Genomic DNA, 18,090 nt, shown 5'->3' on the forward strand with positions numbered 1-18,090 from the left:
GGCCTGATTTAAATGATGTATGTTCAGACAGGACCTAATTAAAATTATGTATGTTTAGACATGACATAATTTAAATGATGTATGTTATGACATAGCCTAATTAAAATGCTATATGTTATGACATCAGACTTTCTGCCTGAAAATAATCTGAGTATACTTAATAAAACCAAAACAGACCATCAGTATCCATAAACGTAACGGTGTGGTTGCGAAACATTTCTCCTGGTCTCTTTCTGACGTACCGCTAGCTTGATGCGCGGACGGTCTGGGATCGATCCCCGTCGGTGGGCCCACTGGGCTATTTCTCGTTCCACAACTGGAATATCAAAGGCTGTGATATGTGCTATCCTGTCTGTTTGGCATCCAATAGCCAATGATTAACAAATCAATATGCTGCGCTATGTCTCGTTCCAGCTAGTGCACCACCACTGGTATAATAAAGGCTGTGGTATGTGATACTGTGGGCTGGTGCATATAAAAGATCCCTTGCTACTAATGGAAAAAATATAGCGGGTTTCCTCTCTAAGACTATATGTCAAATTGCCAAATGTTTGACATCCAATAGCCGATGATTAATAAGTGTGCTCTAGTGGTGTCATTAAACAAAAAACAAAACTTTACGTTCCGTAAAAGTAACCACGTGGTTGCAAAACATCTTTCTTGGTAGCATTGGTATCATTTCTCGTTCCAGCCAGTACTCCACAACTGGTGTAACAAAGGCCGTGGTATGTACTATCCTGTCTGTGGGATGGTGCATATAAAAGGTCCCTTGCTGCTAATCGAAAAGAGTAGTCCATGAAGTGGCGAAAGCGGGTTTCCTCTCTATATCTGTGTGTCTGACGCCATATAACCGTAAATAAAAATGTGTTAAGTGCGTTGTTAAATAAAACATTTCCTTCCTTCTTCTCTTGGTATTTTTTAAAATGTTTATCATGCACTGTTCTGCTTTCAGGTACTCCCTGTGGGCCAGCACGGTGATGCATGCTGTCTGGAACCGGGTGAACCCCTGGGTTCTGGGCAGCATCTACACCCAGGCCCCGGGCTTGGTGACCGGGCGGCAGTGGCTCATTAACGGAGAGGGACTGGCGGGCTGTCTGGTCATGCTGCCGATAGCGGCGCTCATTGCCGTCGACTTGTCGTAGATATAATAGAGGGAATACTTCAAATAAATCAAAGCCGCTAACCCTGGGTTTTTTGGTCTAACTTTTAGATAAAAGATAAAAGGCGAGATATAGGCGTCGAACATGTTGAGATCAGTTTCTATCACAAATTATATTCACGGAATAAAGTTCCTGTGCAGCAAATGAATGTATATACACATAGGCGTACAGGTTTGTGTAGCCTGGGGACAGGCTGGTTTTTGCCCGAATTAAACGAAAATACCCGAATCTGGATAACAACGTAAATTTATTTATATAAGCATTAGGCCTACTACCAAACAGCTTTGTATGGCTGCAAACGAATTAATGCGCATTTTTACGTGGATTACAACCAATTTAGCGGGTAGAATGATGGATTTAAATGGTAAAAAGGTCTCAGGTTAGCACATTTTGCCCGAATATCTCTATCGTTTTTGCCCGAATTTGAGGATTTGTTCCAGCACTAGGAGGGCAGTGGGAGGTGTGGGGGGGGGGGGGGGGGGGGGGGTCGACTGCTCCCAGGTCTCGTACACTTATGTGTCTACAGAATTGCATTTACTTGAAATCTCAGGTCATAACATTTTAACAATATGATTGTAGAACCATTGCCTTCGATATTCCAGAGGTGTTCTGTCAATTGCACGTGTTATTCACGCTTCATGCCACAGCTTGCCTTACGCACATTTCGCGTCACGTGCTCCTATTTGACGTATTTTTTCTTATCACTGGACCGCAAAATTATTTCATCACTCAGAAAAACACTTTTGCTGGTATCCGATTGTTGACAACATGATGTCACGCCTCAGAAAATGAACGACTTCGAACGATTGACATGCATGAAGATGGAATGGCACAAGCCATTGTTGCTAGACGTTGCAGTGTTGGTGAGAACACCATACAGTGTCTGCGGAGATGTTATCAACAGAAGTACTAGAGATCTTCTGTATTTAGAGAGCCTTTATAAGATTATATCAGGGTTTCCTGTCTTAGACTATGTCAGAATTACCAAATGTTTGGCATCCAATAGCCGCGGATTAATAAATCAATGTGCTCTAGTGGTGTAATTAAACAAAACAATTAACTTTAACTTTGCAGGAACTCACATTTTATACAAAACAGGTAATTTATGGTTCGTACCTCGGAAACCAAGGTCAGCGGCTTTAAAACGATTTATCCAGTGAACATATTCTTAATTTGATAACCAAATATTTTTCTTTCAGGTGCACTATGATTATTTGGGTGTAAGAAAATCTGTTTAGCGTAACGGAGACCTTTTTAGCGTAATGCCCGGCGCAGAGCATGGGATCCGACCCTCAAATATATTGAAGGGATTTTTTTTTCTGATTTAAAAAAAAAAAAAAAAAAAAAAAAAGATTTTGGTTGCCCTTTTCACGAGTTGGTCCATGTACCCTTTTCCCCTTAGTCCCCCAAAGTATATCCAGGATCCGCCCCTGACAGAAAATTAATGCAAAATATTTGTGGTTAAAGGGTGGGGGCAGGATTTAGCTCAGTCGGTTGAGTGCTCGCTTGAGGTGCTTGCAATCTAAGGATCTAACACCAGCCATTTGGAGCTCATGTCCACCAATCAAAACCTTACTTGCAGAATCCTGCCAGTGATTTAAAAATAAGTTAAAAACATTCCGAATTATCCTGAGGGTATACGACATGTTTCGTGTGAATTACGAATGCCTTAAAACATGTTTTATTTTATAAAATAAATACTTTGTAATGTAAAACTGAAGACTGATTTAGTTTGTGGTTTTTTTTTTTTTTATAAATAAATAATGTTTAATGTAAAATTGAAGACTGATAACCCACCCCGTACGTATTGGTATGATACGCTGTACTGCGGCCACTAAAATAGACTCGTCGGATATTTTTAGAATTTGTAAGCTCCCAAATAACGTTATAAAAGGCGAAGTGTGATTGGTCAATATTTAAATTATTATTTACAGACGAAATGTTACATTGGAGACTACGCAGTGTTGTTAGCAGTCTGATTAAAATTAGTTCTACTGGTCTAAATAAGGCATTCATAATTCACATGAAACATATCGTATACCCTCAAGATAATTCGGAATGTTTTGAAATTATTTTTAAATCACTGGCAGGATTCTGCAAGTAAGGTTTTGATTGGTGGACATGAGCTCCAACTGGCTGGTGTTAGATCCACATGTAATAGTGGAGCTAATTTTAATTAGATTGAGGTGCTTGCTTCGCAGGATCGAACCACCTCGAAAGATTCATTCAGCTGATTGTTTTTTTTTCTCGTCACAACCAGTGCACCACAACTGGTCAAAATCCGCGGTATGTGCTTTCCTGTCTGTGGGAAAGTGCATATAAAAGATCCCTAGTTTCATTAAGAAAAATGTAGCGGGTTTCCTCTGATGACTACGAGTCGGAAATACCAAATGTTTGACATCCAATAGCCGATGATTAATTAATCAATGTGCTCTAGTGGTGTCGTTAAACAAAACAAACTTTAAATTTGGTTAAAGGGTGAACGTTTATATGGAAGTGTTTGAAGAGTATTATAATGAATTAAGATTTCAACAGAGAAGCGTGACTATTACTTCCAGTTACCAGGACGTGAAGGGGGAAAAAACATCTTGTCATTGAACAATTTCTCGTTCCAGCCAGTGCACCCCGACTAGTATATCAAAGGCTGTGGTATGTGCGATCATGTTTGTGGGATGGTGCATATAAAAGAAGAACCCTTGCTACTGACTGAGACTGTATGTCAGCATTACCAAACGTTTGACATCCAATTAATAGTCTGTTATCAGTGTTCGAGATTAACGGTATCCCGATATCCCGGGGATACCAGAATTTAATTTTGGATACCAGACTTCAATAACCCAGTATCCCACCAGGATACTAATGTAATGTAACATTGTTGTTGGGGTTTTTTAATCCTGCGTTTTCATTTTTCGCTGAAACAATGAACGTCGGTCAATTACTGAAGTTAGGTAACAGTATTTTCGAGCTCGTATCCAGTCTAATGCTATGCCGTAAAAATATCTCCCCCGGTTCATACCCAGTCTAATGCTACACTGGAGCAATAGCGAGGTAGCAATAGACTGGGAACCGCTAAGTCGCTATTGTTTTTTTTTTGGATGTTTCCTCCCTTCAAATTTTATTTGAGATATTGATTCCACATAAGTAGGAAATTGATACAGGTAGGTTTATCATTAGTAATGTCGGAAACAGTTATAGATTACTGCTAAATATTAATTTATGTCATTATTAAGCAAAAATAGATGCAGCAAATCTTTCTGCAGATTCTGTTTGATTGCCAATTTCACAAATTCCACGATTTCGATTGCGGCGTAGCAATAGACTGGGAACGAGAACAGTGTCGTCCAAGTTTGTTACGATGTTATTTATGAATTTCATTTAAGTGGGATACTAAATTCTCAGGTGGGATACCAGATTTTGAAATGTTAGTATCCAACTGGGATACTGCCCAAAGTTTTTAATCTCGAACACTGACTGTTATTAATAAATCAATGTGCTCTAGTGCTGTCGTTAAATCATTGAATAGGGTATCTAGTATTTTTTAAGGCGGGTCACAAAATTGTAAAAAAAGGATAATTTGAATTTGTGAGATTCAAATGAGCCGATTTCCCTAAGGGAGCGAGATCTGTAGGGGTGTGTGTGTGGTGTGTGTGTGTGTGTGGGGGGGGGGGGGGGGGGGGGGGGGGGGGGGGACATGCTCCCCGGAACATTTTGAAATGAAGGTACTGAGAGACGCGTTTTGGGGGAATTTAGTGTTGTACAATTATGGATGATGAATTTTAAAAACACACCCAAGTCATTAAAATTTATTGTTGAAATCCAGGACAATCTTTGTAATAAAACGTTCATTGTTACTACTGTTGTATATTATCTCGGAGTTTTGTGAACCGCATTAGTTTTTGCTTCTGTTTCCCCCATCTGACTACTATGATTCAGGGGGCGGGGACGTATTTCGGTGGTAAAGCGTTCGCGTGATTCGCGGTCGGTCTAAGATCGATCCCCGCCAGTGGAACCAATGGGCTATTTCTTGTTGCAGCCAGAACACCACGACTGGTATATCAAATACTGGTATGTGCTGTCTGTGTGATGATACATATAAGGATCCCTTGCTACTAATGAAAACATGTTGCGGGTTTCCTCTTTAAAACTACAGCTAATAGCCGATGATTAGCAAATAAATATGCTGTAGTGATGTCGTTAAACAAAAACTAACTTTAACTGCGCTATGTCTGGTTCCAGCCAGTGCACGATGACTGGTATATTAAAGAGCGTGGTATGTGATATCCTGTCTGTAGGCTTGTGCATATAAAATATCCATTGCTACAAATGGAAATAATGTAGCGGGTTTCCTCTGTCTATGTCTAAAATGACCAAATGTTTGACATCCACTGGCCGATGATTAATAAATCAATGTGCTCTAGTGGTGTCGTTAAGCAAAACATGTATTTAACTGCGGTACAGTGTGTCTGTGGGCTAAACAAAGAACCCATTCCAACTGGTTAGCTGTTCCGACCTTGCCTTGAACGCTCTGTATGTGCCTATATCCTGTCAAGTTCAGGCACGTCCATCTCAAGCCAAATCTGGATGAGTACTAGTACTTTAGGAAGGATTCTAACGATTAAAATCACATTTCAAAAAGAATAGCACTATCTATGTATCAAATGTATTTCAGGATGTTCTATTATTAATTAATTAATTAATTAATTAATTAATTATTAATTAATTATTATATTATTATTATTATTTATTTATTAAAAAAAAAATTAAACATTTTGGGGGGGTGGGGGTGGGGGTGGAGGTGGGGGGTGGGGTAAAACACGTATGACATTTGTAGTACCGAGTGAAATCCAGTTTGAGTATATTAAAAATATTGGGGCGACCAAAAAGAAACACACTGGATATACCGATATTGATGTCCTAATTTAAAAACGAAAAGTATAGTAACTATGTAATTTTAATCGTTAGAAAGATTCGGATAGCCAGAAAGTACAATATTGGGTACATGCCGAATTATCGTTCGAAAATCTTTTTTCTTCTCAGAGATGTAGCCAATGGTAGACAGTTCGCCTGCGGTGCTATGGCCATAGCATCGACCGCCCCCTCGGTGAACCCATTCTCCGATTATCACTTGGGTATCGTGGGTTGTCGTTTTTGCTCCAACGTAGCATATCAATAGGCCTAATAGTGTACATTTTTCCTTTGGATTAGTTAAGAGAAAAATACTATAACCCCATTTTGTTCCGTTAATGCAACTTGAAATATATTTAATTAAATAGTTTATTATATTATTACGTCATTTATGCTGTTTTACAAGTCAGGTTGATCAAAGAGAAGCGCCTTGTCAAAAATTACTGTCATGTCATGTCATAGGGTTTTACGTGCACATTCAGAACAAGCTGTTGTAGCGCACGCCTGTCGTGGGCACAAGAGACGGCCAAGTCCATGACAGGAAAGGTGGGGGGAGGGGAGAGGAGGGACCGCCTGCACTGGCAGGTGCAAGAGCACCAGCAGCCCGATCAAATCGGTAGCAGGCGGGTGGGGGTGGTGGTGGTGCTATGGAATTTGAATGGAGCAGTTAAATGCCAAAGAGAAAAGGGTGCGCAATTTTGATTGAGGGAATTTGGCGCAATTTTGAACGGTCGGTCGAAAGGTAAATGGCCGAGCTAATATAGGTTTTGATATTAGTGAATCGAGAGTAGCTGCTTTTGTTTACATTGTACATACAGGAGATGGTCAGAAGCTGACGTCACTTTGCCCCACGCTATCCCACCGGACGTCACAAAAACGAAACAAAATGGCTGCCCCCAGTTAGCAGGAATAATCATGTTTTTTTATTAACTCTAAAATTACGCGTTTTTCATTTGCTAAAGTGTCAGTATGTGTTGGTGGTCCGGGTATGCATCTTTCCAACACATAAGGCTCTTGTTTGAGTTGACCCTACCTTTAACAGGTGCCCGACGACTGGTATATCATAGGCTGTGGTATGTGCTGTTCTGTGTGGGAAAGTGCATATAAAATACCCCTTGCTGCTGATGGAAAAATTCCTCAGACTATATGTCAGAATTAGAAAATAGTTGATGATGAATAAATCAATGTGTTACTGATGTTACCGAGATATCCAATTCAGTCGGTAGAATCCTCGCTTGAGGTGTTGAGGTCATAGAATCTAAACCCCCCCCCTCCCCCATGGTTCCATCCTCTTTGGGGGTTTTCCCTCTCAACCAGTGCTCCACGACTGGTATATCACAAGCTCGTGGTATGTCAGAGTTATAAACATGTTTGACAACCAATAGCCGATGATTAATATTTTAATGTGCTCTAGTGACGTCAATAAACCAAGTAAGTAATTTATTTCTTCCTTTCTTTAGAACTCCAGTTCGTTGGGTAGAACGCTCGTTTGAGACGCCATGGTCTTAGGATTAAACATTCTCTGTGGATCTATTATCTAATTTGGTTTTTCCACGGTCCAGTGGCCCAAGACTAATATATCAATGACTGTGATATGTGCTATCCTGTCTGTGGGAAAGTGCATATAAAATATCCCTGGCTGCTTATGGAAATGTGTAGCGAATATCCCGTCAATTTCCAAAAGTCGATGATTAAAAAAGCAATGTGTTCTAGTGGTATCGTTAAACAAAACCTTCCTTTCATCCCCGTCTACAGACAACGTGTCTCTTTCAAACTGTAACTAATGATAGCTGTTTTATTTCATAAAATAAATTAATGACAATACTTATATAGTTAAATACATTTACAACATGCCAATAAGGCAACTTTTCAAATAAAATGCCCGAAAACTCGCGGCAGAATAAAAACAAAATCTCCAAACTGAGTCATGCATTTCGTCATCGTACGACTTCAAAATTAAAATTGACTTTCATTGCCAACATGGTCCAATAAAACTAAACTATTACTACTCTATTTCACAAAAAATACATATACTAAAACTAAGGACTTCGAAATAAAAGCCCGGTTATAACACAATATTGACTAGTAATTCTGGCACTGAATTTTGGCGGACATGAACGAGAAACACCGAGCAGAAAGCGGACATAACCGAAAGTTAATTAACAGGGAGGAAATAATTTACAGAAAAAAACAAATTAAATAAATAATTTACAAAATAAATATAAATTGAAAAAATTAGAAGAAAAAAAATAATAACCACGTTTTAAATAAAAGCGTTGAAAAGCATAAAATTACACTTATGTCCTAATCTAAATGATATTAAAATGAATTAACATTAAATTCATTCAAATATTTAAAATAATGGCATCTATGAGGTGAACGGGCAGGGGTAAATACGATACATTTTTGCAAATATATGAATATGGATTCTGTAAATGTATATATTATGTAGTTTTTAGCAGTATTTTGGTACACCGCCTCTCCCCTCCCCAATGAAAAAAACAAACAAAACCACCTTCCAGTACCATATATATCCCACCCCAAACCTACCCCTACCCCCCCCAAAAAGTAAAAAAAATAATGAAATGATCTCCCTCCCCCCAAAGTCTTGAACACTTTGGAAAGAGGAATCTACATTCTACACCAGTGAAACATTTTAAATGAGTAAATTGATTGCAATTAATACTAATTAGATTTTGAGACGATGGTATGTCCGGACGGAATGTGGAGCGCAGGTATTTAAATTTAATTTTTATGCACAAATTTTAAATGAAGAGGAGACTTATCCACCAGAAGCAAACACCATCACCATGCTTTTTTGTGGGGTTTTTTGTTGCTCCAGGCCCCATGACTACAAGGCGTTTTGTCATAATTTAGCACACAAATAAACCTCTACTTCATGCGAAAAAACAGACTCCCAATATCCGTTTATTAAGACAAGGTACTGAGGTGTCGTTAAACAGACGTTCCCTTCCTTTCCGTTCTATTATTAACAGATCTGTAACAAAATATGACTGAATTTATTAGTCACCTACAGAATTTGTTTATTGAATTACTAGGATGACTTTATTTGATGTTTTTAAAAATCTTATTTTTGACTGAATTATGCCAGGCCAGGCATGCTTGTTCTGAATGTGCACGTAAAGCCCTATGACCTGACCTGACTCAATTATGACCGTTTTTGAAAACCAGTTTCTAAATGAATTTTGTATAATACATAAGGCTTCATACACGTCATGGAATTTTCCAGGCCTGGAAAGTACTGGGATGTGTAGTCAAGCCATGGGATTTATAAATATGTTATGGGATTTGTAGTTAAGTCATAAGATTTGTAGTTAGGTCATGGGATTTATAGATAGGTGATGGAGTCATAGTAACTGAATAGTGATTGGTAATGAGCTTCTTGAATACACTGATTTTTTCTTAGTTACCGTTAAACATAGGGCCAATATCTTGTGCAAAACACGCACAGTTAAGAAAACAACATAAGTTAGGTTTTAAATAACTGAACTGAACTGTACTTTAATGATACATTTCTAATAATCCCTCATAATTAATTCTATAAATAGTAGCCTATGATTATTAATATTATACCATATTTTATTATTTTAAAATTAAAATTACACATAAAATATTTTTTTGTCAATAACATGTACTTGTATATAAACCGATTCTTACAAAATATCAATTAAAATAGTTTTAGCATAAAATTTCTCTTTAAAATATTTCCCTCGATTTATGTAAGCGACAACTGAAGAGTTTATTAAAAATAATTATTTACTACACAATCGACATCATCATGGGGTACTTTAATTTAACAGTGGTAGTTCCGATGTCCAGCGTAATATAGAACACACGTCACAGCTTTAAAAGGTGCATGCATACCTGACGAGTTCTCTGTTATTTATATTAATACTATTGTGGGGAGAGTTAGTAACGATGGATGTAATTCGTCGTATGCCAACCCAGAGTCGACGTGGGCGATTCAGTGAATGCCATCCATCAATGTAGAGTCGCCCAATTTAAAACCGATGTTTAAAATGTATTTAATGTACATGGTCGGTTTTTAACATTGTACGGTATTTCTAGTTGAAATGGTTTTTTGCAAGAACATTTAAATTCAAAATTAATTAATTAATTAATTTTTTAATTAAATTTAAACACCTCTACTAAATCCCCAGAATGTTTGACAACCCTTGTGTTGTTATTTGGGAGTACCTATGGGGAAAATAGGATTATACAGTCAGAAATAAATCTAACATGATTAGTTGTAATGAAATACCCATTTCAACCAAGAACACCAAGTTTTAGTGAGGAATATCGTACAATGCTGCAACCCAACCAAGTTATGTATCTGTCATCAAACTCAAATTCAGTTTGACAGCAGATTCATCGGATTACATTAAAAGTTACACCACACCAAAGGAAAAAGTCCAGCATACCACAGGATGTAGGGTAGGGTGAAGACGGCGCCACACGAAACGAGCACTGATCGTACGAGAAAAGCCGATCGTGACAGGACAAATATTACGAAAGCATCAGTTGCTATGCAGTCGGCTATTCGCGTATGAGGCAATCGTATCGTGTGGCGTCGCCTTTAGGATGTACGAGCGCAAATACTACTATCAGGATTTATTGCAATCCTCAACCAGTTAGCATTGACCAGGGAGGAGCAGGCGCGTGTGCAGGGGGAGGGTTTTGTGGGTAGAAACCCCTCTTGCTCAAGCAAATTTTCCTCTTTTTTTTAAAATAATTTTTTGGGGGAGCATGACTCTACCCCAGTAAACTTCGGTAGCTACAGTCTAACCCCCCCCCCCCACCACCCCCCGCTAAATTCCTGAACAAGCGCCTGAGGAGCCACCACCAAACATCACCAACAACCTGTTATTTCAGCAGAAGTCTCGCACAACGCGTTGTAGAATCATTAATAGATATATCGCTTGGTACTGGTAGAGAGGGGTCAGGCTAGGTAAACCAAAAGAAGAAGCAGCACCACCACCAATTAAAATGGAATGTTTTATTTCATGATTATGGGTATTAATTAGTCCAATTATAAACTAAGTCTAAACAACGGGCAGCATCGTCTTTTAAAAATGAACCAAATACAATTATTGCTTAATTACACACTGATATTGCAAATCGTAATTAGGTAGCTGTACATTCAACGTCAAAATATTGTTATTTGTGATTCTTGTCATAAAATAATTGACAAAAACAACAAATTGGCCAAGTCAAAGAAATGCGGATACTGTCCGTACAACGCAGAATGAGGTGACAGAACTATTTTACATAACGCCAGTAAAAGTAATTTCTTCATCAGCTTGATTATTTATTTATTTAAAAAAAAAAAAAAAAAAAAAAAAAAAAATATATATATATATATATATACGGAATAATAATAATTTTGTACTAAAAAAGAAATATAAAAAAGAAAAGAAAGAAAAAAGTTATATTTCATGATGCATTTGAAACAAATATATATTCCGTCATGCCAATTTATATCTTTACTTTAAATGAATATTAATAAAAAAGAAAAATCCAGACAATATGAACGTAATTACATATTTTCAGCAAATGAAAAATTGAGTGAGCGTTCCAATTTATAAAAGTTTATGAACAGTTTTTGTCTGAAAACTTTTTCGAAAAATAGTTTCATCACTTCACTGTGTTTACAATATTTACAATCATCGGTTTCTTCAAAAAACGTCGTATTGCACATTTAAAAACAATATTTCAATGTCTCATCTTTGAGATAAATATGGGGGAAAAACATGCATCAAAATATTTATGTTAGCATCCATCAAATTGCTACTATCTACAAACAGGTTAAAATAAACATTTAAAATGGCTATTTTTTTCACAACTACATGCACATAACTAAAATACACAAAAAAGGAGAGATAATATATATATACATGTATATACACAGAGATTGCAATTAATAGTTACTTTTGTTAGGTCACTGATGTGCAAAATTATCAAATGTTATCTTGAAAGATAAAACTTTTTAAATTGTGGACACAAAACAGAGATATGTGGTTTTAATTAAAAATAATAATAAATAAAAAAAAAGTAATAATAAAGAGAAAAGGATGTGTGTGTGCATTGTCTGACCTACTCTTCAACTCATCCCCAGCAATGTTATCCTGTAATGTATTGTCCCTTAATTTGCCCACTGCACCAGTGTTTTGCACCCCAGTAAACTAACATTAGTAATTATTTCATATTTGTAAATAAATTTGTCTACAGATCAAGGTGTATAAAGGTGCGTTTTCACAATAAGACTTTCATTAACAACTTATGCAATTCTTTTCTAAAATATTCATGTGTAAAAAACTTTTTTTTAGGACCGTTTTATACAAATGTTGAAATTTAATTTTTCTTCACATATTTATTGTAAAATTTATTTGTCTTCACAAAAAAAAACTATAAATTGTGGCCACATTTTGATTATTAAACTACAATTATTGACAAGAACTAAACGTGAGGAAAATGAAACTTGGAACTACCACAATAATTGTTACACACTACAAATCTCAACTACTCATTTCACAGTGTAAACGCACCTTAAAATAACTATGGACATTTGAAGGACATGGTGATAAACTAGCTTCTATTCAACAGGTTATACATATATTGTATCAAATAACAGCTATAAAGCTTGTAATCTTCAACAGTTTCAAAAAATATAACAAATACATATTCATCAACAAATATATTGTAACAGATCTACACTTAATGTTGCCTGCAGGAGTAAAATCCCCGAAAGATTATGGTACGGAATGGTAACAGTAACTGTTTAAGGCACAATGCACGTGAGGCAATATACGTAATATGAATGTATCCTGCATACGAAAAACATAAATAAATAGTTGTAACAGTGTTACGAAAAATAATGTATACAGCACGAGACATTGGGTCGGCCTTTTAGCCAGCTTCATCGTTTGAGAGTATCAACAAACTACCAAATCATTGAAAACAATATTAATTTTTTTTTCAAAATTCAAAACAATGAGAAAGTCAATGTGTGTTGTTACTGTGGTCGACTGAGAAAATTAAAACATGTTTCTAAGATGTTGCAGTGACTACCGAGTTCAATTGTTCACTTGATCTATTTCATTTGTATGTGGGCAAGATGGAAAGAGTTTGTGGGCGGAGTACTAAGTTTTTATTCAAGGCTGTTCGTAAACTGATTGGGGGGTGGGGGGTGGGGGGGGGGGGGGGGGTATAGGTGGGTGTTGGGCCACTCATTTATAATTTTATAACTAATGGCTATACTGTGCATTTTCTCGCATGCTTGACTAAATTATAATTTTAATTCACAAAAATTGCACCTCACCCACCTTACCATTCTTGAACTGCCCTTCTTTAACAAAATGCCCATCATCTAATAAATACATCTAATTTTATTCTTCATTTTTATGGAACATAACTGTTAAATACATTCAAAGCTTGTTCTTCAAATACATCTAATTTTATTCTTCATTTTTATGGAACATAACTGTTAAATACATTCAAAGCTTGTTCTTCAATTCAAAGACCTCACTAAAGACAGATTGATTAAATATGAAAACTGCAATTGGCTATTTCTCTGCACTACCCATCCTTTTACTCCTTAACAATATACGTGTGGATATGTCCTGTGGGCTTACAAGGCTTGTATTACAATTTGAATGTGGTTTTACCATACATGTATCTTCGAATAATAAACACACATGGCACTTGGCAAAATAGCATGATCAATGTTGAGAACTGTTTGAGCATTTTTCATATCATAATAGAACAAGTAATTTTACTCAGGATAATTATACTAATTTGTACATTTAAAGTTCGAATTAAGTAAACTGAAATTTAATAAAAACATTAATAAAAATATGATGTTACTTTAAATACCCTATACACATCTTTATTTTTAATAACAATGTGGTTTTATCAACATAATAACTACATTTTCTTTTATTTTTGAAAAAAACCTCCACTTAACTAAAAAAAGAAGAAGTTTGTTTTATTTAATGACGCCACTAGAGAACATTGATTTGTTTTATCTTATCATCGGCTATTGGACGTCAAACATATGCCCAGTTAACTAATGAAATAGAGAAAATGCATGTTGTGAATGCTTATATACAGTAGTCAAAATAAGAATTTCAATGTTTAAAAATGTAAAAGCATTGGTAGTTTGTGAAGTGTAACGTTTTACCCTGACTGTGAAGTAACATGACTAGATTTTGGAATTTGCTTACACGTTATATAACAAACGTCATCTCAAAAACGGGTTGGCCATAAAGATTACATCATAAATATGGCAGCAACATGTATACATGTTAACATATATATATACAGTGAAACCCCTCTAAACTGAACACCCATGACACCAAATAAAAAGTCTAGTTTTAAAGTGTCTGGTTTAGAGAGGTTAGGGTCTGTATTGGTATTTTAAAAAAGTGACCGTGAAATACGTCCGGTTTTCAGGGAATTCTGGTTTACAGAGGGTCCAGTTTTGAGAGGTTTCACTGTATTCTAAATATTACTATTTACAATGAGAATAAAAGAAGACATGCACTTGTCTGTTTGCATAATAGTAAAATAATGAATGAATATGTATACAATTGTATAATAACAAGACTAAAATTACAGCCTCATACCGAGTGCACGCGCGCACACACACACACACACACACACACACACACACACACACACACACACGTATATATATATATATATAATTATATAAACTGTAACTGTACATAATAATAAATGCCAGTAATATCAAATTTCAAATAAATAATTGCATCTGATATTAAAATCGTGGAAGGCACAAGTACCATATCTGATATTCAAATCGTGGAAGGCACAAGTACCATATCTGATATTCAAATCGTGGAAGGCAAAGTACCACATCTGATATTCAAATTGTGGAAGGCACAAGTACCAGCAGTTATATGCTACGGTACACTACTCATATGCTCCCTAACCTTTGTTTAATGTTCAAGCACGTCTGCCTTGGGCATGAGCTCAGACATGTGCCTGAAATGATGCCTAGAGCAGAACCATCAATTATTTCCAGGGGCATATTTATAAAAACAGATAAAAAAAGTAAGCTAACAGATCTAGCTTTATAAACAGCTTAACGTCTTTAATTAAATCGTTCTCATTTTTCATTTCTACCAAGGTCTAAAATGTATTTAAATCAAAATTGCATTTAAAAGGTCGGGTACCCGGAAACACACATTTTTTATTTTAAGCCCTATGATTTTACAGCATATAACATTTAAGTGATCTACAAAGCTAGTATATAATCTATCTTTTGAATTGGGAGACAAAATGGGTATAGCAAGAAAATTGGCTTAAAACATTATTTTCTGTAAAATAAATCAACCGTACTCCGTCTGATTATGTTAGAACAAATATAGACCTTAAGAAACAGCCAACATTTAAGTAAAAAGATTTTAGAAATATTTTTGCGTACACATACTTATCATTTCACTTGCACCTTCGATATAAATGGTAGCACTTTTAAAATGTTTATTTGTTTATGACACTGTTCCACACACTCAAAAAGGCACATTCAAAGTTATTAAACAAAATTTAAAAGAAAAAGAAGTGTAAACACTATATTAAAAAATAGCACATATTACCTCCTGTTGAGCATAATAATAATAATTGATAAAAATAAATTATTGCATATTTTGGAATGTGGTTAAGTTTAGTATCGTAAAAAATATGTATAAGTGTGGTTATTTGAGAGGAAAAAAGGTTTCTTTGCATTTTATAGATTCCTTTTTTTTTTAAAGAGATCAGTCATCCATGGAGATTCCCCCTGTGAATCATTATATATGACAATTATCATTATATATGACAATTACCATAATATATAACAATTATCATTATATATTACAATTATAATATATAACAATTATCATCATATACGACAATTGTCATAATATATGACAATTATAATGTATGACAATTATAATGTAAGACAATTATAATATACGACAATTAGCATGTGATAATTGTCATTATATATAACAATTATCACAATATATGAAAAGTATCATAATAAATGACAATTTTCATACTATATGACAATTATCATAAAGTATGATAATTATCATAATAAATGACAATTATCATAATATACAACATATTTTACTAATGGCGAGAAAACGACTGAGCAGTACTGTCGTGACAGCAGGTAGTCATTGATGTGCGTAATGTGTTGTCATGGTAACAATGGAAATGACTTGAAAACAGCCTCAGGAGACCATAAAGAGTTCGATGAATCGGTTGCCAAGGTGACGGCGGTTGCGTTCCATTATTGCACGTTCAGCCTCGGCGCGCGATGAGAACGTGATGAGGGCGTCGCCGGTCGGCTTCCCGTCACCCCCGGTCTGCAGCTGCACCGTGTCAGCTGTTACCTGTACAAGTAAACAAACAAAACAGTGTTACAAGCGTGCACATTTACACCAAACAGTAGGCACATACAGTGATATTCCTCTAAATAAAACACAGTGTTACAAGCGTGCACGTTTACACCAAACAGTAGGCACATACAGTGATACTTCTCTAAAGTGGACATGCTTAGGACAAAGTAAAATGTCCGGTTTTAAGAGGTATCCGGTTTACAGAGGTTCTCTCCTACACAGATATTTAAAAAGGGACTATGAAAGGCATCCAGTTTTAAGAGGTATCCGGTTTACAGAGGTTCTCTCCTGCACAGATATTTAAAAAGGGACTATGAAAGGCGTCCAGTTTTAAGAGGTATCCGGTTTACAGAGGTTCTCTCCTGCACAGATATTTAAAAAGGGACTATGAAAGGCATCCAGTTTTAAGAGGTATCCGGTTTACAGAGGTTCTCTCCTGCACAGATATTTAAAAAGGGACTATGAAAGGCGTCCAGTTTTAAGAGGTATCCGGTTTACAGAGGTTCTCTCCTGCACAGATATTTAAAAAGGGACTATGAAAGGCTTCCAGTTTTAAGAGGTATCCGGTTTACAGAGGTTGTCTCCTACACAGATATTTAAAAAGGGACTATGAAAGGCATCCAGTTTTAAGAGGTATCCGGTTTACAGAGGTTCTCTCCTGCACAGATATTTAAAAAGGGACTATGAAAGGCGTCCAGTTTTAAGAGGTATCCGGTTTACAGAGGTTCTCTCCTGCACAGATATTTAAAAAGGGACTATGAAAGGCGTCCAGTTTTAAGAGGTATCCGGTTTACAGAGGTTCTCTCCTGCACAGATATTTAAAAAGGGACTATGAAAGGCGTCCAGTTTTAAGAGGTATCCGGTTTACAGAGGTTCTCTCCTCCACAGATATTTAAAAAGGGACTATGAAAGGCGTCCAGTTTTAAGAGGTATCCGGTTTACAGAGGTTGTCTCCTGCACAGATATTTAAAAAGGGACTATGAAAGGCGTCCAGTTTTTAGGGAATTCCAGTTTACAGAGGGTCTGGTTTTGAGACGTTTCACTGTACACTGTATTTGTTTAACACTTCCAACAGAATTAAATTTTTAAACTACTGATGCTGTGAAAGCCAGTGCAGCATGACTGGTATATCAAAGGCTGTAGTATGTGCTATTCTGTCTGTGGGATGGTCCATATATAAAAAAGAAGAAGTTTGTTTTGTTTAATGACACCACTAAAGCATATTGATTTATAAATCATTGGCTATTGGATGTCAAACTTTTGGTAAGTTTGACATAGTTTTAGAGAGAAAACCTGCCACATTTTTCAGTTAGTAGCAAGGCATCTTTTATATGTACCATCCCACAGACAGGAGTGCATATAGAAGATCCATTTATACCAACGGAACAATGTTGCGGGTTTCCTCTCTGAGACTACATGTCAAAATTACCAAATGTTTGACATCCAGTAGCTGATGATTAATACACCAATGTCCTCTAGTGGTGTCATTACACAAAACAAACTTTAATTTTAACTTTTGTTACTGTGAAATCACTTTTGTACATTGGCTAATTTTTATGCAGTTTGTGGGCTGATGCAGTTTGTGGGCTGATGCAGTT

The 18,090-nt window shown here is 36.2% G+C and overlaps 2 protein-coding genes across 5 annotated transcripts in view; one reads left to right on the forward strand and one right to left on the reverse strand.

The window, feature by feature from the left end:
- LOC121388237 (ubiquitin-conjugating enzyme E2 Q1-like) overlaps positions 1–1,183 on the forward strand; it is a 44,635-nt gene extending 43,452 nt beyond the window's left edge. The window contains exon 12 of the mRNA XM_041519505.1: positions 953–1,183. Within this exon, the coding sequence (XP_041375439.1) occupies positions 953–1,142 (190 nt within the window). The 3' untranslated portion in view covers positions 1,143–1,183. The remainder of the gene's footprint in view (positions 1–952) is intronic.
- Positions 1,184–7,837: 6,654 nt separating this feature from the next.
- Positions 7,838–18,090, reverse strand: part of LOC121388646 (RNA-binding protein fusilli-like) — an 85,757-nt gene continuing 75,504 nt past the window's right edge. For 2 of the 4 annotated variants that reach the window (XM_041520080.1, XM_041520079.1), the window contains one exon: positions 7,838–16,486. In XM_041520080.1, the coding sequence (XP_041376014.1) occupies positions 16,325–16,486 (162 nt within the window). In that variant the 3' untranslated portion in view covers positions 7,838–16,324. The remainder of the gene's footprint in view (positions 16,487–18,090) is intronic. The other 2 variants (XM_041520081.1, XM_041520082.1) reach the window with 2 other exon arrangements.

The sequence above is a fragment of the Gigantopelta aegis genome, chromosome 14 (assembly GCF_016097555.1).
Source record: "Gigantopelta aegis isolate Gae_Host chromosome 14, Gae_host_genome, whole genome shotgun sequence".
Classification (NCBI taxonomy): domain Eukaryota; kingdom Metazoa; phylum Mollusca; class Gastropoda; order Neomphalida; family Peltospiridae; genus Gigantopelta; species Gigantopelta aegis.